The sequence below is a fragment of the Aspergillus luchuensis genome, chromosome 7 (assembly GCF_016861625.1).
Source record: "Aspergillus luchuensis IFO 4308 DNA, chromosome 7, nearly complete sequence".
Lineage (NCBI taxonomy): Eukaryota > Fungi > Ascomycota > Eurotiomycetes > Eurotiales > Aspergillaceae > Aspergillus > Aspergillus luchuensis.
This window is the reverse complement of record NC_054855.1, coordinates 1382742-1403074: the sequence shown is the minus strand read 5'-3', so window position 1 is coordinate 1403074 and position 20333 is coordinate 1382742. Positions and strand designations below refer to the sequence as shown.

At 51.3% G+C, this 20333-nt stretch overlaps 7 protein-coding genes across 7 annotated transcripts; 4 read left to right on the top strand and 3 right to left on the bottom strand.

Annotated features, from left to right (window-relative positions):
* Positions 1–907: 907 nt before the first annotated feature.
* Positions 908–2679, bottom strand: AKAW2_70529S (cytochrome P450; the record flags this gene model as incomplete). Its single annotated transcript, XM_041683120.1, has 5 exons — positions 908–1082; positions 1139–1305; positions 1366–1476; positions 1542–2416; positions 2481–2679. The coding sequence occupies 5 exons, from the start codon at positions 2677–2679 to the stop codon at positions 908–910; spliced, it is 1527 nt and encodes a 508-aa protein (XP_041547413.1).
* A 2778-nt stretch (positions 2680–5457) lies between these two features.
* Positions 5458–6769, top strand: AKAW2_70528A (uncharacterized protein; the record flags this gene model as incomplete). Its single annotated transcript, XM_041683119.1, has 2 exons — positions 5458–5857; positions 5943–6769. The coding sequence occupies 2 exons, from the start codon at positions 5458–5460 to the stop codon at positions 6767–6769; spliced, it is 1227 nt and encodes a 408-aa protein (XP_041547412.1).
* Positions 6770–9190: 2421 nt separating this feature from the next.
* AKAW2_70527A (serine/threonine protein kinase) lies at positions 9191–12092 on the top strand (the record flags this gene model as incomplete). Its single annotated transcript, XM_041683118.1, has 2 exons — positions 9191–9889; positions 9942–12092. The coding sequence occupies 2 exons, from the start codon at positions 9191–9193 to the stop codon at positions 12090–12092; spliced, it is 2850 nt and encodes a 949-aa protein (XP_041547411.1).
* A 233-nt stretch (positions 12093–12325) lies between these two features.
* On the bottom strand, positions 12326–13214 carry AKAW2_70526S (putative mitochondrial genome maintenance protein Mgm101; the record flags this gene model as incomplete). The annotated part of the gene is made up of 2 exons (XM_041683117.1): positions 12326–12596; positions 12685–13214. 2 exons carry the CDS (start codon positions 13212–13214, stop codon positions 12326–12328), a joined length of 801 nt encoding a protein of 266 aa, XP_041547410.1.
* A 203-nt stretch (positions 13215–13417) lies between these two features.
* Positions 13418–13836, bottom strand: AKAW2_70525S (uncharacterized protein; the record flags this gene model as incomplete). Its single annotated transcript, XM_041683116.1, has 4 exons — positions 13418–13486; positions 13548–13612; positions 13668–13699; positions 13766–13836. 4 exons carry the CDS (start codon positions 13834–13836, stop codon positions 13418–13420), a joined length of 237 nt encoding a protein of 78 aa, XP_041547409.1.
* Positions 13837–13912: 76 nt separating this feature from the next.
* BPL1 (biotin--[acetyl-CoA-carboxylase] ligase BPL1) lies at positions 13913–16223 on the top strand (the record flags this gene model as incomplete). Its single annotated transcript, XM_041683115.1, has 5 exons — positions 13913–13964; positions 14078–14714; positions 14779–15342; positions 15392–15663; positions 15724–16223. 5 exons carry the CDS (start codon positions 13913–13915, stop codon positions 16221–16223), a joined length of 2025 nt encoding a protein of 674 aa, XP_041547408.1.
* A 1108-nt stretch (positions 16224–17331) lies between these two features.
* AKAW2_70523A (cytochrome P450) lies at positions 17332–18937 on the top strand (the record flags this gene model as incomplete). The annotated part of the gene is made up of 2 exons (XM_041683114.1): positions 17332–17727; positions 17783–18937. The coding sequence occupies 2 exons, from the start codon at positions 17332–17334 to the stop codon at positions 18935–18937; spliced, it is 1551 nt and encodes a 516-aa protein (XP_041547407.1).
* Positions 18938–20333: the final 1396 nt, after the last annotated feature.

Genomic DNA, 20333 nt, shown 5'->3' with positions numbered 1-20333 from the left:
TCATTTTTGGTCTAGCGGTTAGTGCCTCGACATTATTCTGTATATGGAATTTATATAATACATTAATGACTGCTTTATTTGTCAATGAATTATGAGTATTACATGCAAATCAGTGGCAGGAGCATGGTGGTCAGGCGCGCGTTTCGAGTGTTCCGTTCAGGCGGTGTTTTCCTCCTGCCCGTAGACCCCTCTAAACACCAAATTCTCGGAGTCCATCGTTTCCTTTGAGATACTCCGGCATAACCGAAAAGTCAAATCCCTAATATCTCAAATCTACTAACCTCTTGCTTTATTGATTCCATGACTGTCTCCTGTTCGGTGGATGATGAACATGAAAGCCATGTACAACTGCGCACACGTAGTTAGAACATTCCCTTCAGAAATTGTACTATCCGAATTTTTTTTGGCCTGATAGCTGTATATATTAAGTAATTGCAGGGAGCTCCTAGTAGTGCTGCTGGATATTCCACTTAGCAGGCAATGCATCCAACTAACGCGTCCTACCATGTTCAGCCGACAACGATCTCCTTGCAGAGCTGTGTACGACCCTCAGCAACAGCCAGAAAGTCTGCTAAACAAGGTACTATTTTTTGTGTATTGCGTTGGAATGCCATGTGCTAGATCGTGGTACTTCATCCTGTGGGACTGAATCTGGGTACCGCAAGTGATACTATAGATTGATATCAACCAGCGAGCAGGGATTTACATTCAGAGATATCCACATGATATAGATGTGCTCATGGGAAAGATGATAAACGTTTTGCTACCTTTATATGAACAAGAACTGACATAACTATCACATCCATCATGACAACTAGATACTCCTTTATCTGCCTCGACTACTGATAGGAGATACTTAATCCCCAAGAGCTGAGTGAGCACTTTGCTTAAACTTAATCGGGTGTACCTACTCCTGAGCCAACCCCGTAATTCTCGCTTTGATGAACAAATTTCCCTTCTCAGGATACGGCGCCCCAAAGTCTCGGGCGAATTCAATGGTCTCCTTGGGAGTGTCGACCAGCTCCATATCAAATTGGCGCATAAGAGAAGCGATAACAATGAAAAGCTCGGCAATAGCGAGTCTATATATTGAATTAGTAACCATTTGATCCGCTCATCTGTAGGCATGTTAACTTACTGCATGCCAAGGCAAATCCGAGCACCCTTGGAAAAGTTCACCAGGTACCGGTCTAATCGCTCCCCCTTTTCGGCAGCTCGAATCCAGCGTTCCGGATCGAAGTCGTGGGGATTGGGGAAGATGTTGGGGTTCATGAGGATGAAGACGTTGGATGAGCTAAATAGACTCTGTTGGCGTGGAGGTATTAGTAGACTGACGTCAACAGTATTGGGAAAGACGATGCGTACACCAGGGGGAATGACATGTTCCTTATAAACCAGTGCCTCTGTGGGAGCTATTCTGGTCATCCTGGACGATACACCTGTTGCAAGACGCATGGATTCGTTGATGACACCAGACTACATGTCGCAAAGCTTAGTATCTAGTGTTGATAATGGAACTCGAAAATGAATATGTTACTCACCAGATAAGGCAACTTCTCCAGCTCCGTGCGACTAACCCGCATATCAGGTGTAGGCATAACGGTCTTCAGTTCCTCTTTCAACTTGAGCCGAACATGCTCTTTTGTAAGCAAGTGATAGGTCCCGACAGAGAGCGCCCGCGCTGTGGTTTCTGTTCCCGCAATAGCCAGAGAAAGCCCCTCCTCCATGAGTCTTTTAGGCGTCCGCATATGTTCAGGCATACGAGGCGCAGCAATAGCATCCAGGATTGCACCTTTGCTATTACTGATCTTTTCATCTTCCTTCACGGGGGTCTGGTTCCTCTCTAGCGCTGCCGCGCTTCGCGCCAACAAATCCTCTTTCTCCTCCGCTAATTTCACTGCTGGCTCATTGATCAGGCGCAGCAACCCGTGCGGCAGCAGGCCAAAGACCACTTTGATGAAAGGGAAGAAATTGAGTAAGTGCATCCCTTGCAAGACCGCGTTGGCGGCATCTCGTACGCTTTCGTTGAATCCCTCCACGTCTAGGTTGCCCGGGTTGAACCCAAAGGCATACTGGTGGATGATATCCGCAGTCAAGCCTGCAAACCCGGCGTCCAAGCTCACTACACTTTTACTCTGGAATGCCTCCTTGTAGGCTTTGATGACCTTGTCTAGGCTGTCGTAGATGAGGTACTCGATGTTGGAGATGGCTTGTTTCGAGAAGAATCTATCAAGAGGGGCGCGTCGTTGACGATGTATCTCAGGTGTGATGCTCGAGAAGGCTGCGCCGTCGATGTCGAACTGGGCTACTTGGAAAGGGTCTTTCTCTCGCCGGCGAGCACGGGAAGTATAGATTTCCTCGTAGTAATCCGGGTCGTTGATGTGGACTTCATCGGGGTTGATGCGAATGATCGGGCCTGATTGAAGAGATGGTCATGAGGGAAAGATGTGGAAGAGCTGGGACAAAGTAATAAAACGTACCATATATCTTATGCATGCGTTCAATTTCCCACACGAACTTGCCGCCCTTGATAACATTGTAGTAGAATTCGTAACCGTAGGTGATAGCTGCTAGCTTCGGGCCAGGAATTTTGCGAAGTGGATGGAAACACAGCCTATATATGCTGCGGAAAGCATGGTAAGTGAGGAGAGCTATGCCTAGCCATGCGTATACAAACATGGTGGTGGTTGGGGGTAGGGTTAGTGGTGGTTTGGGTCGATTTCAAGGTCAGAGTTGCACCCAGGACACAAAATTGAGAGCAGAATCGAGCAGGGCTATAAATGATGGGCACCCCCGGAGACTCCGTCGACTGGTTGAATCAGTCTGCCGTGCCAGAGGGGTACAACCTGAGTCGCTAATGCAGAGCATCTGCAACTCGTAGATAGCGTACGAACGATCTGTGGCGCCGTTGCGGGTCCAACTTCTCTTCCCCGCCCGTCTGACGGAGGAAAAACGCTCGGACAGCCAGCCACGATTAGAAGTGTTCTTGTTAATTGGCGCATCTGGAAGATTGTCCCGTCGCCTGTCCACTTCCCATCTTCTTTAGGCAGTGAGCTACAAGAGGACCATTCAGGACCGGGCCGCCAGACCTAACCCGTCCCGGGAAAGACTGACATATCCTCCGAATCCAATGAACAGTTGGCAATTTCGAGAATATATTGCAAGATAACAAGCCCTGAAACTGGTCTCTTGTGGGCCGTGCGCCCCAAGGTCGGTTGTCCGCTTGTTCTCTTCACCCACGGCTCGTCCCTATCCAGCTTCTGGCCACCCAACATTGCTTCTGTGAGCTGATTTGAGCGCGCAGTGTCGTTGAAACGCATTTAATTGACTCCAAAGGCAGTAGTATACCTTTTAGGATATAATCAGCTGTCAAGGGCATGGCACCGGTCGGCACCTTCTAGGTCAGCACACTGCCGTCCGCCAGTGAATCCCAGCTGAAGCGGCCTAACCACCGAGGATGAAGCCAGCTGATACTACTACCATAATGGGACCCATTGGACACTAAACTGCACGGGATAAAGTAACTGGTTATTTAACCGGGGAAAAGAGGAGGCATTCAAAAAGGCGAGCCATATGGCCCAGGTCTGAGCACGTTGAAAATGTTAGTCATCGTGCATCCTAAGATGCCGTTACGATGATCTTATAGCTGCTCAATGCGGTCATTCTGCATTTTTTATGAGATATACTCTGTGACTGCACTAAGCTAACTGAAGCTACCCGGAAAACAGGTTCAATTTTAGATACACTTCCTATTTGGTCAGTCCATCGGATAACACTAGGCTTTTTATAAGGATACGTTAACAGCCACTCTTCGACGGATTTTAGTAGAAGTTCCCATCAGGGGTAATACAGTGAAAGTTCATTGACTGCAGTCGACCCTGCGCGGTTTTATTGAGTACAGCAACATTAAAATGAGCTTCATCATCTAAAACCTTGGCACAGTAGACACGAGATTCGGATCATTATCAGAGGTATGGGAAGGAAAAGCATAAGTTTCACGATTCTTGTACCCAGCATCAATGATTTTCGGTAAGAGTCTGGGTGTCCCAATATTTCCTATCCCTCTAATACTTTCATCCAGTTCATGAGGGTTACCCCGGCAGATATGCAGAATTTTCGCTCTAACAAGGCTGACGGTATGCGGATTTACTCGAGGTCGTTTGTGATGTCACATATCTAGCTCTCGTAGATCTCTGTATTCCATAGAAGATTTTCTTTCTTCTCGCCAAAACCCCGAATTCAAGTATTGACGCCTGTGCAATCTGTTTCTGCTGGTTCCGGAAAGTGTCCATAGCCAATCTCAGGGGCTTCGTCAAGCTCTTCCTCAGGTGGCCAGACAATATCTCCACTACTCTTCACCCAGGTGTCCACTCTCCTTTATTCAGTTGATCTTCGTCCTTGTAGCAAAGCGTCACATGTGGTCCGAGGGGGTCCTTCTGAGGGCGTCCCATGATGTTGGTTGTAGCATGGGCTACAGATCTGTGTAGTCATTTAGATTTGCAAATCAAACGTAACGGATATAACATGAATAGTACCTGATTAGAACGGCCTTTGGGTAGAGCCTTCTATCTCTTGCAGTTTGATAGGCTACTGCGACTAGTTCTTGGAGCCTCTGCTGAGTATCCGGAAGGCAGCCTTTGTAAAAGAAGTACCTAACCATGTTTACTGTTGACATTTTCAGAATGAGCCTAGAGATCCGTCAGTCGGGCAGATGTGAGAACTCTATGATTATGGAGTCAGGGAAATGGCAACTACTCTGACAAAATCAGTTTGGTAGTTCTGTCTGGGTGTCAAAAAGCTGGAAATGAGTCTGTGCTCCCAAATAAACTCAGTGAATGATGACAACACATGTAGCTTCAGCACTGTGTGTTTCACTGAGATACTTCACTACATTTCTGCTGCTTTCAAATGCCACATCACAAACGGAGCCATAGCGTTGACTAATTCCATGACTCCTCCCAAGCCAGCTCTAAATCCCTAGGCCTTTTGATCTGTTGCGGGATCTGCCGTAAGATATACCACAAGGCTATAGATCAAAGTCAAGCCGCAAGCTCCAGTTCTAACACAAATATACGGTACATGCTCATAGATCTGATAGGAAATACCCTTTATACACATGACCCTTGACAGTGACAGCATTGTGCTTCATCTCGGACGTCATCACGAACGAAGTTCTGAATTTCACGAACAACCGGGCTCGACAACATCTACATCCGGCTTAATCATTATGAGAATGCCTGGTCACTTAATGAGTGGCTTGTATTATTCTTGCTGTGAAGCTACTTTTTCCTCCAGTCGCTCTGTTTTCCGTGGGTATCTACAGTCGCCTCGACGCCTGAATGTGACCATCCGAACCGCCATGACTTCTACAACCAATGACACTCACGCCTTTCAGTATCAACTTATTGAGGAAGTGGAAATGATAGAGAGGTACAGAATAGGGGGGTATCATCCAATATGCGTGGGAGATGTGCTAAGAGCAGGTACCGAGTGATTCACAAACTGGGCCATGGGACCTTTTCTACTATTTGGCTGTCACGAGACGAGCAAAAGGCAGCCTCCGTGACGGTCAAAGTAAGCACTGGAGATTCCTCCGCTCATGAAGCAAAGATATTGCGTATGCTCATGAATCGCTGGCCGGCACATACAAACGAGCCTCTCTTGTTTCCGTCCTACTCGGCCTGGACGAATTCGAAATTGAGGGCCCGAATGGGCTGCATTGTCACAGCACCCGCTCAGAGCAGTGTATCTGCAGCATCATTCTGTTGCTACTTCCAAAAAGAAACGGCTCGTGTTGTAGCTGCCGAACTTGCTCTTGCTGTTGCATTTGTTCATGCTCAAGACTATGTTCATGGAGGTAAGTGAGGAGATACTCACCCTGAATGCTTTCGTGTATATGAGAGAAGGGCAATGCCATAAAAGTACCGCTAAATCGACTACAGATATTCATCCTGGAAACATCCTGATACACCTACCTACTAGCCTTGACAAGCTCTCAGTCCAGGAATTCTATGAGCAGTTCGGTGAGCCATATACGGAACCAGTTGTGAGACTGGACGGACAGCCTCCCCCTCCTGGCGTCCCTAAGTGTGGGACAATGCCGGTCTGGTTAGGAAAACGAGCATTCGAAATTCCGCCGGATGAGGCCCAGCTCCTTCTTAGGGACTTTGGCGAGAGCTTCTCCCCTTCCGACACTGAGCAGCGGCGCCGTGGGCAGGACTGTCCCTCGCCGCTTCCAGTCATACCGCCTGAAGCCTACTTTGAACCGGACAGCCCTCTTTCATTTCCCTCGGACATCTGGAGTCTTGCATGTGCTATGTATTCCATATTTGGCCTGCGGTGGCTGTTTGATGCAACACTCGCCACTCGACATGACATAGCCTCTCAACAAATAGATGTCATTGGAGAAATTCCGCCTGAATGGTGGAATACATGGGAGAAACGCCATGAGTATTTTGAAGAGATCGGAAGGTCTAAGAAAGATCGGTTTGTTTATCCATCTCTTGAGCAGAGTTTCGAGAAGGACGTACAGGCCGCACGACAGAGGGACAATATGTCCTCGTTCGCCAAAAAGGAGCAGGTAGCCATTCTAAGCATGCTTCGCTCAATGCTGGCAATGAAACCTGAGAAGCGAGCAACAGCGACGGATGTCCTGAGCTCAGTCTGGATGGTGACTTGGGGATTACCAGCTGTGAAGAGGGCGCGTGATAACCGGAAAACAGGAGGTGTATGGCATGGCCAAAAGGTTGATGCAAGGTCCTTGATTTAAACTAGCTAGTACAATAGCTCTTGAGCGCACCTCTTTCTAACCTTGAACAACCAGAAGGAATGGTGTAACACTCCACGCAAGAGGCGTTGGCCTCCATATACTTGATGTTTCTTTATAATGTCTAATATGGTCTAGCTTGAAAATCACAAATTCATGGTCTGCGAAACCTCTGAGTCGTGAACAGCCAAGAAAGGCATCCTTTCTTTATTTTCATCTCCCTTGGGTATAATATGAAGATCGCGAACTCTGTCATTAGTCGAATGATGGCTCACTTCCATGTGAATATGTGATGAAAGATGTCTATAGAATACTATGATGCTATACCCATCGGAGAAGCACCACTAGAGGTGGGTATCTGTACTCAGATTTCATATATTCCGAAGTGCATGATGTTCATCCAAGATTCCTTAAAATGCCATTATAAGTACCTTCAATTTCATTCGAATATCAGTTATTCTGAGCCCATGTAGCAAGATTATTCTTTTCTCTCTATTTTCCTTCGCCCAGGGGTTTGAAGTTATCCTGTGGTGGCAGTGGAAGCATGCAAAAAGTTAAACTTCTCAAAAAAAGTTCAAGTCTCAGGAACGGATCTGCCATTAACATTGAGTAATCCTTCAAAAACAGAGTGCCGGCACAGCCTAGTAATCCAATTAATTTTGTCGCCCCTCAGCTCTGATGGACTGGCCACAGTGGAAAACCGCGAGAGTTTGAGACGGGCTGGCCGAGGGACTAAAACGGTCTAGAAGCCACTCTGAAACAGCCGACGGAGTGACCTGTCATCTTTATTCCGGTACCAGTGTTAAGGATGCGTGATACTGCAACGGGCTGTCCGATGTGAAAAAAACTCCGATCTCCCGCAGATAGATCTTCACTGCGTCCTTTCAAACATCCGTCTTTACTGCAATATGCGATACACTATACAAAATGTTGTGGTGGTCCAAGTAATGTGGAGCCGAGAGTGTACTATTCCGACTCTACATCTTATCATACCACACAACGCGGCCGAATCTAACGCCTCCAATCCCACGCACTAATCACAATATCGACTAGTTCCAGGGGCAGCCGTCTGACGGGCTGACAGGTGTGCACGAAATGGTTTCAGTGAGATTGATTGCAGCAGATTTCAGGGGCGAGAAGTGGCACTGAACGGCAAATCAGCCTTACAAACTAACAACCTTACAAGGTTCACTGTTAAGGAAAAAGTAAAGATAATGCTTGAAGGGGTATAGTAAGCGACCGAGTTATTACAAAGTAAATGCACTAGCGTCAGCCACACAATCAGAACCACAACCCCGATATTTTGGTTAGTTTTGTGCCTGAATGAAATGTAGGGGACTGGTTCAGTTGTAACCAGGGAAATAATTAGCCAAGTTGAAAGGAAGACAAGAAACTGGCTGGAACCACCTGAAAGGATTGACTGGTTCCAACGGTCGCGGGCCGTGGAAAGTGCGAGAGGAAGGAGAGAGAAAGAGAGGGAGGGAGAGGGAGAACCTGGACAGAGCAATGCCCTAGACTGGCCGGAAGTAGGCAATAGGGCTTTGCCGGTATGGCTTGTGTGACGTTCCTCGTAACGTGACCGCCACCCTGACTAGTAATCATTCTAGTGATTCTACGTACTCACTTCACGCAATTCAACTTCCCAACTCAAAACTAGTGCCATGAACTAAAATTCACACCAGTGGGGGCTGTCTCTCCCCTTCAACATTCAGATCGATCGCCTTCAGGGACGCTGATAGGGCTTAGAGAGGCCTATAGTCTTGCCTATTATATCATCGCGACGAACAGAAAGGCACCGCCAGCAGTCGCCAGTCCGACAGCAACTATGGGCCCGGGGAATGATCGGCGGATTCCAACCAGGCCAGCCCCCAAAAAGAGGATGACTCCATTATTGCACGCCAGTGACTTCAGCCCGACTGAAACATGCTCGCGTGGGTTGCTCCCCTCGATTTTCCCTCTGGCTTTCTGACACTCGCGTCTTTGACATTCCTTCGCCTGGCTTGTCGTTGTTTCTCTCCTTCATCGGGCCTTCGGCCTGTTCCCCCTTGACAGCGCTCTACGCATTTCATTTCCGATGCCTGTCCCTCTCGTTTCTTTTTTTCTCTTTCTCTTTTCCACCTATTCCCGATCCTTTAACAAAAAATATACGTCCGTTCGCTGCCGCTCTAATTCACCAACTAACGTCTCAAGTCCTGGTCCAGTCCATGCGGTTTTACTTTCGCTCGACCCACCCGCTCTCCACACGAACCAGTGGACTCCAACACTCATTCACCCAGTGATTGTCAGATCCTGCCTGGACTGTGCAAAGCGATCTTACGTCCCTGGAAGTTAAGCCGACCAATTGCGACATCGCTCGCTAATTGGAGCTGCAGGGCAGCTTCTGGCCGTACTTTTTAGACCGTCTCTTTCCCTAATTCATTCCCAATGCCATTTTCAAAATTCATGTCCGGCAGACCTGGTATCACGGAGAAGCGGCTGTCGGCTCATCGCTTCCAGCAGCTTCCCGACATGGCCCCGGACAACATGATGAATCCCAACGACGTCACTATTGACATCCCCTTGAACCCAGTTCCCAGTCGGAATCAGACCGGCGCTCGCAAGACAAGTAGTAATGTGGGAGGATCGCCGAATCCGTATCAACCACCCGGCGATGACAAAGGCATTGACGGCGAGAAGGAGGGTTTGGTCGCGCCAAATCCCGGCATGCGCAGACGCATCGACGAAAGCACCGGACGTTCCCTAGAAGACCCCGAGGATGGCACCGTCACTCGCATGGGCCGCATCTACCAGGCCATCCTTAATTACTCGGTTCTCACTCGCTACTTCATCTACGTGGCCCCGCTCGCAATTCTCCTTGCCATCCCCATTATCGTGGGAGCAACGGTCGCGCAGGACGCGACTATCGGCGGCGTCACACTGCCGTGGTTCTGGTTCTGGATTGAGATCGTCTGGATCAGTCTGTGGTTGTGTAAACTTGCGGCCAAACTCTTGCCGTACATCTTTCAGACCCTTATCGGATTTGTGAGTTCAGGAACTCGCAAATATGCTCTCATTCTTCGCAAATTGGAAATGCCAATTGCAACCGTGCTGTGGTGCGTGGTTTGCTTGGTTACCTTTTTGCCTGTAAGTCTAGTCTGATTCCATTATACGTGCCATCCACTAACTTTTCCTCCAGGTCATGACGCAAAATCCCCATCAGCAAGCCAAGGGCGATACCTCTACCAAATCCTGGGAGAAGTCCATCAAGAACATCCTGTTTGCCCTCTTCGTCTGCAGTTTGATTTTCTTGGCTGAGAAAACCATGGTTCATTTGATCTCGATCAGCTACCACCGCAAGCAATTTGATGCCCGCATCAAAGAATCGAAGCGCAATGTGTATCTGGTGGCTCTGCTATTCGACGCCTCGCGCCACATGTTCCCCATGTACTGCAAAGAGTTCCAAGAGGAGGACGCGGCCATTTCGGACTCTATTCTTCGCTCCGCAGCCATCAAGACCCGCACTGGTAGCTCATCAGCGCCTCTGCGCCTCATCCGGGGCGTGGGCCAAAATGTCCACCAGTTCGGCAACAAAGTCACGGCGGCTTTTGGCGACGTGGCCCATGAATTGACTGGCAAGCAAGTTTTCAACCCCACTTCCACTCGGTCCGTCGTCACCCAGGCTCTGGAACACAGACGGACGTCTGAAGCGCTCGCGCGGAGAATTTGGATGTCTTTTGTCATTGAAGGCCGCGATGCTCTGTACTTTGACGATATTTGTGAGGTCCTGGGAGCTGGCATGGAGGCTGAAGCCGAGGAATGTTTCCACATGCTGGATCGCGACGGCAACGGGGACATCAGCTTGGAAGAGATGATCTTGGCCATCGGAGAAGTCCGCCGCTTGAGAAAGTCCCTGAACAACAGTCTTCACGATGTTGACCAGGCGATCCACGTTCTCGACAACCTTTTGCTGACCGTGGCGGGTATCATTGCTATTCTGGTCTTTGTTTCTTTCGTGACAAGCGGCTTCGGCACCGTTATCGCCGCGGGTGCCACTTCTCTGCTGTCTCTCAGTTTCGTCTTCTCGACCACCGCTCAGGAAGTGCTGGGTTCGTGTATCTTCCTCTTCGTCAAGCATCCCTTTGATGTGGGCGACCGTGTGGAAATCAGCGACAAGCCGTACTTTGTCGAGCGCATTTCATTGCTCTTCACCGTGTTCCGAAATGTCAACGATCACCGTATCACGCAAGTTCCGAACGTCGTCCTCAACACCCTATGGATTGACAACTTCACCCGTGCCAATGCGATGCATGAGCGCCTCACCGTCCCCGTCAGCTTTGAGACCACCTTTTCCAACGTCCAGCTTCTCCAGGAGGAGATGGAGAGCTTCGTGCGCGACAAGGACAACTGCCGCGACTTCCAGCCAGAGGTCACCATTGATGTGGTTGGTCTGGGCGACATGGACAAGATGGAGCTGAGTGTCTTAATCTGCCACAAATCCAACTGGTCAAACGAGGCTGTCCGAGCTGCCCGTCGCTCGAAGTTCATGTGCGCATTGATCTCCGCTGTGCGCAAGGTACCTATTCGCGCCCCAGGCGCCAGCGACGATGACGATGACAAGACCGAGAAGGACGACAACAAGTCGGATGCTGGACACGAAGACCAAACTCTCCCCGTCCGCCAGGTTTCCATCGCCAGCGAAGGCATGCGTCGGGCTAATACCACCGCTGGCGTCTCATACACCGAATCGCGCTCGACTGGCTTCGACCTCGGCAACTCCCCACAGTCGCTGCAGCGTCGTGGAATGGGCGCCTCCAGCTCCTACAGCGAAGGACTCACCGCAGAGCACGCAGCCCGGTCGCAGGACGGCTCCCGCGACGGTCACGAAGTCGACCACTACCAGACACCCGTGGGATCCCCCGGTCAGGAGCGCCAACTCAATGTGACCTACGGACTCATGACCCGCGAACCGTCAACGGGTCGTCGCAAGGAGGGCCGCACTTCACACGCCGAGCCTGAACCCGAGCCCCAGCCCGTGGCTGCCCCTCGAGGCGATGTCCCGGTGCTCTCTGAACCAGTCCCTCCCCGTCATCGCCAGGAGGCGCAGCCCACGCTGCCCCAGGTCGCAGTGCCCCAGCCGCCTCAGCAGCCGCCCGAGTACTACAACTACCCGGGACAATACTACGACCCAACGGAGGACCCCTACGACCCAAACCAGCCGTTCGAGCTTCCGTCGATGCACGAGCAGCAGACGCCAGATGGACGGGAGCACCATTCGACACACCTGACAGAAACCGAGCCAGGACGATATGTGCCGAGACGGCCGTACGAGGGAGCGGGTAACCAGTAGCCATGAGTCATCATGATTTCTTCCTTTCTTCTTTTCCTTGCAAAAACGGCCACTTAGATTGTTGCATATGATGTATTATTAGTATTTTATGAGTGGACTGATCTATTAGCATGTAATTCGCAATGATATCGTACATTGACCTGTTATACAGAATTTAGTGTATCACGTATTCATCATGAGACTTGCTCCCCACATTAGAATAGAATGAGAATGGAATGGAAGAGACCGGAAGACTAAAACTTGGTCTCCTTCCACGGATACCCAACGGTATCATCCTTCCTCACCCAAATCTTCGTCTTCCGTTTATTCACCACATGCTCCACAAACGCCTCGCGGGTATACTGCGCCTTGAACTTGCGAATCCACCTGGGATCCCACAACTCACTCGCAATGCCCAAATCCTTACAACACCGCACCAACGCATTCGACCGACATCCCTCCGTAGCCGTGGGGATTCCATCCGGGGAGAAATAATCCTGTTCGCCGCGAGCAACTGAAACCAACCTATACCAGCACACACAAAATTAAATCAGCTTACTTGATCGTTCCCCACATCACTCACTCACCCCCAGGGAAAGTAGAAAATACTAACCGCCCATTACAAACAAGCGCATACTCCCTCGTGACCATCTTCGGCGTAACAATACTCTCACTCCTCGGCACAAGACCCCATCCACCGGGTCCAAACGCCTTATTCAGTATCCGTCGGTATTTGATCTCGGGGAGGTAGAGGATGCCGTCGGGTTTGATTTCCACTTCTTCTGGGTCGGTCGGGGCGAGGAGGATGTCGGCGCATTCTTTCGGGAAGGGGGTTGCGCTAAGCCCGTGGAAGGAGCGCGTCCAGTCGATGCGGTCTTCCGTTGGGTTTGCTGGGGATGGGGGGTGGTCAAGGAGGTCTTTAAGGGTGGGGGTAGTTTTTGGGGTGGAGGTTGAGGAGGTAGATGTAGTGGTGGTGGGCTTGGGTGCTGTTGATGTTGTGGAGGTGGTGGCGGCGGGTTTCGCGGTGTTGTTGTTGGTGGTGGTGGTGGTGGATTGGTAGCGGGTTGTAGTGGTGAGGGAGTAGCGGAGGGTTTTGCTAAGTTGGGGACCGCGCAGGGAGCGCGTTAAAAGTGGGAGGGACATTGTAGAGGGCTGTGGGGAGGTGTTGTGGTTGGGGATGTGGTGAGAAGGTGCAGCGGAAAGAGAAATGAAGTCAGAGCTGTATAGTGTCACGTGATTACAGAGTAGATAGCTCTGGGGAAAGGAGGATGGAGGATAAGTGGAGAGTATTTAGTAGAATACTGTTCTATTGTACAAATGGTCTGTGGTATCGGTATCGGTATCAGTTAGGCATCCTTGGTCTGTGTGCGCTCGTCGTTGCCCTGACGTTTCCAGCACTCGCGGAAGGTTTCCATCTGATGCAATTTAGTGAGTGAGGGTTGCGAGATGATAATGGATGGGATGGGGATATTGTACCTCACTCTGGCACTGGCGCCAGTCTTTCTTTTCGAACCAGCAGTCGTTCATTTTCATTTGCTCCGCTGTAATTGTCTCTTAGCAGTTATTTAGAATAGGGCATGGAAGATGGCAATGTACCTGCACAGCCGGTGCTGAAGATCCGCTTGTCCCTGGATGGATGGTCAGCTCAACCAACGCTTTTCCCTTCCTCCGATCTTCGCATCCCAACAACTCACCATTCATCCGGCTCGTCGTCGTCTTCCTCCACCTCCACGGGCGGGTTCTCCCTTTTCTCCTGGTCCGACATTGTGCTTGCTTGCTTGACTGTCTGACTGCTTGCTTGAGTGGTTGCTCCGAGAGAGTTGCAGGTAGTTGCCGCAAAAATGGCGACCCCCAATATGACCGGCAAAAAGGTCAACGTTCTGGTCTATTCCGGTGCGTCACTCTCCCCTCTATTCTCCCCGCTTCACCATCCACGATCCCATTGACTGTCACTCAACCAATACTATACACTACCGTCTACTCACTATAACATACTTGAGTTACAGGCAATGGAACCACCATCGAATCCGTCCGCCACACCCTCTACTCCCTCCGCCGCCTTCTAGCCCCCCACTACGCCGTCATCCCCGTCACCTCCGACGCCCTCCTCCGCGAACCCTGGACTGCTACCTGCGCTCTCCTCGTCATCCCCGGCGGCGCTGATCTAGGCTACGGTCGCGTTCTCAATGGTCCGGGTAATCGCCGCATCGAACAATTCGTCAAGCGCGGCGGCGCTTACCTTGGTTTCTGCGCGGGCGGGTACTACGGTTCCCGACGCTGCGAATTCGAAGTCGGCGATAAGACACTTCAGGTTATCGGAGAGCGCGAACTGGCCTTCTACCCGGGGACATGTCGCGGAGGGGCGTTCGCGGGGTTCGTCTATCATAGTGAGGCGGGGGCGAGGGCCGCGGAGATTTCGGTGAATAAGGATAGCCTAAATGCGGGGATTGTGCCGGAGCGGTTTAAGTGCTACTATAATGGAGGCGGGGTGTTTGTGGATGCGCCAACTCTTGCTGATAAGGGAGTGGAGGTGCTGGCGAGCTTTGAGGAGGAATTGAATGTTGACTCTGGGGAGGGGAAGGCCGCCGTGGTGTTTTGTCGCGTTGGGGAGGGGAGGGTTGTTCTTACGGGACCGCATCCGGAGTGAGTACTTCTAAATCCTCTGTGGTTCCAGGTGGACTAGGTGACGTGTGCTGATGACTGGTAGGTTCGCAGCTGCAAACCTGGATAAAAAAGCCGGTGGCCCCGACTATGCAAAGGTCGTGGAGGCGCTGGAGGCTGATGACAAGGCGCGCACGGACTTCCTCAAAGCCTGTCTGGTCAAGCTGGGCCTGCAGGTGACGCAGAGCACGACCACCGTGCCGTCGCTGTCGTCGCTGCATCTGTCCTCGCAGGAGCCCGCCGAGACGGCCGATCTGGTGGCGTCATGGCAGGAGATCATCACCAAGGATGGCAATGAGGAGATCCTGAAGGATGAGAATGACACGTTCCGGATTGAGAGACCCGGGGCATGGAATCTGAGCCAGCTGGAGGACTCCCTTCCAGCATCATCGCAGTCTACGGAGGGTATCGTGGATTACAACGCCATCGTTAAGCGACTGGTGGTGCACGACGACGTGCCATCATCGAAGCTGACGCCCTACTTCAATCACCATGCCTTCTACTCCAACCTCCACCAGTACCAATCACAGTCCCGCGAGGGTGCATCCGAGTTTGGCTCCCACCTCGTGTATGGCGAGGTCGTCACCAGCACGAACACGATCTTGGAAAAGTAAGTAGACCTGTCCGATGAGAGAAGCGAGACGCGACTGACGGGTCAGAAACCCCAAGCTGCTGCGCAAGCTGCCCAATGGCTTCACCGCCAGCGCCACGACCCAGGTGGCAGGCCGCGGCCGCGGATCGAACGTCTGGGTGTCGCCGGCCGGAGCGCTGATATTCTCAACGGTGCTGCGCCACCCGCTCGAGAAGATACAGTCAGCACCAGTAGTGTTTATCCAGTATTTGGCGGCGATGGCGGTGGTGCAAGGAATCAAGAACTATGACGACGGATATTCGGAGTTACCGGTCAAGCTGAAGTGGCCGAATGACGTGTGTAAGTGATCCTTTCTTACGATCTGATTGAGGGATTGGGACGATGCTGATCAGCCGACAGATGCACTGGACCCGGAGAACCCGGATAAAAAGCAGTACTCGAAAATCTGCGGCATCCTGGTGAACTCGCATTACTGCGCGAACGAGTACACCTCGGTCGTGGGCATTGGCATCAACGCAACGAACGCATCGCCTACGACGTCGTTGACGGCGCTGGCGGCGCGGTTCCTTGGGCCCCGGGCCGCCCCGATCACACTGGAGAAGCTGCTGGCGCGCATTCTGACGACGTTTGAGGAGCTGTATACGCGATTCCTGCGGGCCGGGTTCGATCGGGGATTCGAAGAGATGTATTACGCAGACTGGCTGCACATGCACCAGGTGGTGACGTTGGAGGAAGAAGGGGGGGTGCGCGCGCGCATTAAGGGGATCACGCGGGATTACGGGCTACTGCTGGCAGAGGAACTGGGCTGGGATGACCGGCCGACGGGCCGGGTGTGGCAGCTGCAGAGCGACAGTAACAGTTTTGACTTCTTCCGTGGATTGGTGCGGCGGAAAGTGTAGTGGGGATGAAACCATCCCAGCCAGTCGATTTAGGATGGAGCGATTTTAGTGACTAACGTTCTAAATTAGCATAGTTAGAGATCGGAAGTGTTGCTGGACAGAGATAAAGTGCCGGCAGGGCGACCGAAATGAGCGGCACGCACAGATACCGCATTGGGAAGTCGAGCGCGGGCAGAAACACTTGCATTTGCCTAATTCTGTAGGTGAAACCTACCTCGGACCTGGCATGGGAACAGCATGTGGTTGGGTTCTTGGTTCAGTACCCCTGGAACCAAAGAGTGAGTGAGTCATTCCACAGAACATGAAGAACTAGTTTACGTAGTGAACTATCATAATCATAATAATAGAAAGAGGAATGAATGGATGACTGAACACACAATGAGATTGTTATGGTTGGGATTGATGCAGTGGAGTGTGCCCTAAGATGGGGCCGGGAACACCCAATGCCATCCAGGCTAATATAGTGTGCAAACTGCAAAGTACATACTAAGTACAATGTAGATGCAAAGCCGTGATGTTGGAACCAACCAGTGTGGCTGCAGACTAATCATCCTCCAGGATGCATCTTTCCCGTAAGCCTGCAATCCGGTTGGCCCTGTTCGTTTTAGGGAGAAGGTATAGTGGTGGTGCACTATAGGCCAGGGGAATGCTTGTGCAGACTCGGCGGTAATAAGGATGAACAGATGGCGATATGTCCGGGTCAAACCAGATACTTTTTCTCCACCCCTGAAGCCTGTCATGGCCGGCCTCCTGCTTCCATCCAGTTGGAAGCTCCGAGGTCTCAGACTAGGGGTCGCCGGTACTCCACTGCCACGACTAATCATCTGAAGTTCCTTTCCAACGGTCCGATGTGTCCATACTGCTTTTTTGCTTTCTCTATCATGAGGATGGTCCGATCTGCCTCGGTTGCCGGCCACTCGGTTTGCTGGCCATCCTGATACTCCATCGTATTCACTTGAGTAGTTGTACCATAAATGAATCTAACTTCCCGCCCGGTACATTTATTTACCTTCATCAACCCCTCTTCGCCTCGCCAGTTTTGGCTTTTTCTCTTCACTCCCACTTTCATCTTTCTGTCCCTCTCTTCCCCCCCACCTCAACCCTCGCCATGTCGACACTTTTGTTTGTCGCAACGGCCTCCCCCATCCTCTACCTCCTATATGTGCTGCTCTCTCGCTGGCAACATGCGCAAAATGCTCGTAAATGGAACTGCGGGAGTATTCCCTCATACCCCGGTGATGTGCTGGGCATCAACACCCTGAAGGAGGCGCTGGCTATGGACAAGGCTCGCCAGGTGCCCACAGTCACCCGCCGCCGTGTTGACATCATGTCCGCCCGCGAGAATCGCTATACCACTACATTCCACTTCCGTCAGCTGGGCACCGATGTCATCAGCACCTGCGATCCCAAGAACGTCCAGGCCTTGTTGGCCACTCAGTTCAAGGACTTTGAGCTGGGCCAGTCCCGTCGCAACGCTCTGCACTGGCTGCTAGGCAGCGGTATCGTACGTCCACCACTTTCTCACTATCCAAAGCATCACTCTTCTAACTTGTATCCAGTTCACTGCCGATGGCGACCACTGGTCTCGCTCTCGCGCTCTCCTCCGTCCTCAGTTCACCCGCGACCAGATCAGCGACCTCGATCTCGAGGAGCGTCACGTCCAAGTCGCCATGAGAGCCATGCCCGTCGACGCCACCACCGGCTGGACCGCCGCCACCGACATCCAGACCATCTTCTTCCGCCTGACCATGGACACCGCGACCGAGTTCCTCTTCGGCGAGAGTGTCCAGAGCCAAGCCGCCGCCCTCAGCAACGGCGCCATGCCCCAGGATGACTTCCCTGCCCAGTTCGACCGCGGTCAATGGTACTCCGCCCAACGCGCTCGCTTCGAAAAGCTCTACTGGATTGTGAACAACAAGGAAAGCCGCGCCATCAACAAAGCCGTGCACGCCTACGTCGACCGCTTCGTCTCCGCCGCACTCAACTCCGACCCGGAGAAGAAACCCACCGGCCACTACGTCTTCCTGCACGGTCTGGCCGAAGCCACCCGCGACCCCGTCGAACTGCGCTCCCAGCTCCTCAACATCCTCCTCGCCGGTCGCGATACCACTGCCTCTCTCCTGTCGTGGTGCATTCTCTTCCTCGCCCGCCACCCGGACTACTTCAACTCCCTGCGCGCCACCATCCTCGCGGAATTCGGCTCCTACTCCTCCCCCCATGACATCACCTTCGCCAACCTCAAGTCCTGCCGTCCCCTGCAGAACTTCCTCAATGAAGTTCTCCGTCTCTACCCCATTGTCCCTGGTAACCGCCGCACGGCCGTCCGCAACACCACCCTCCCCACGGGCGGTGGTCCCGCGGGCACGGACCCTGTCTACGTCAAGAAGGGCCAGCCCGTCTTCTACAGCACCTACGTGATGCACCGCCGGCCTGATCTGTGGGGCGCCGATGCTGACGAGTTCCGTCCGGATCGCTGGAACGAGCGCAAGGCCGGATGGGAGTACCTGCCGTTCAACGGTGGGCCGCGTATTTGCATCGGGCAGCAGTTTGCGCTGACCGAGACGGGCTATGTGTTGGTGAGACTGTTGCAGCGCTTCGATGTTATTGAGGGCGTGGGCAAGACCAAGGAGGGTGAGATTACGATGCAGATGAGTCTGACAAATGCACCGGGAGATAACGTGACGGTCCGGTTGCATGAGGATGCTTCTAACTAGTTTTTTTTTTTTTTTTTTTTTTTTGCTTCTTACTGTTGTTGATGTTGATGATTGGATTGGGATACCCAATGTTCATATGGTGTTAGCGTATATAGATTGTGATTGGCACATTGCATTGCATTTAACAAACATTCTCTAGTAACTATCGTACAACTCATACGCCTGCAGAGTAAGTAGACTAAAACCAATGGATGTATCTAGGCTCCAGCACCAGCAGGATTTCTCTTGAAACAAGGTTTACAAAAGGCAGTTTACACTCTCCTCACCGCCTACGAAATCCCTTCTCCACTTTGACAGGGGGCGCGCGCGCGCCGCTCTGTGGGGTGGGAACTCGGACAACACCGACAGACCAATTACATCCCAGGAAATGAGATTTCATACCTGCTTGAAGTTCAAGGTTAGGAGCAGATACTCAATCTGGATAATCAACCGTGGTTATTTTCATAAAGACATAAAACCACTGCCACCGGTGTATTATGTAATAGTTATACTAGTTTGTGGATGAGGCGATAGTAGATGAACTTATTATCTAATTGGGTATTTATACATAATTCAACCTATTGGGAAGTTATTCAGAGGGGGAGAGAGAGAGAGAGGCTGAAATCAGATGATAATTGATGATCTAGACTAGACTATCGGCCTCGCCGACGCAGCATACAGTTGTCCCATAGATACTGTCCGTCGAATGTCTCAGATTTGAGTTTACTTGCTGCTGCTGCTGCTGCTGCTGCTGATGCTTCTAGGTTGTGGTTTGTTCGTGTTTTGGGTACGGGAATCGCTTGCTTCTCTTTCATCTCTTATTCTGGTTCTGGTTCGGGTAAGCCTACCAGCTTTCATTCTAAAAACGGGAGCTATTTCCGCCTGAGTTACTTTAGCTGTAGTCTGGAAAATGACAGGTCATATGCAAAGTGTAATTGGAATTCGATTGGTGTTCTGGAATGTTTGATACGAGAGGATGGGTGGGGGGTAAGTGGGAAACTTTGAGCTTGTGTGGATGTAGTGTAAGGGGGAACACTCTGGATTTTATTCATTATTGTGTCATATTGTACATACTAGGAACAGGTAGCGAAATACTCTGCTCTCTGCTACTAGGGTAGCGTACGAGTCAGTTAATGCTGATGGTAAATGAGCAAGGACTCGAGCATTAGTGTGTCTGTGGTCATCTGATCTGAACCAGGGATCCTTGTCATGGAGATGCTCGGACTGCTTGCTTAGACTAAGGCTAAGAGAGCTTTGTTTCATTGACAGCTCTTGCTTACCCTGCAAGTGTGAGCTTACCCCGCAGTTAGATGCATGGGTAATATGTTTGTAGGCTTGTTTTATGGTTCAGGTGATTGTTTGTATTTACTTGCTGTTATTGATTAGTACTTTTAGGGTGTGGTGAACGAATTGGTGT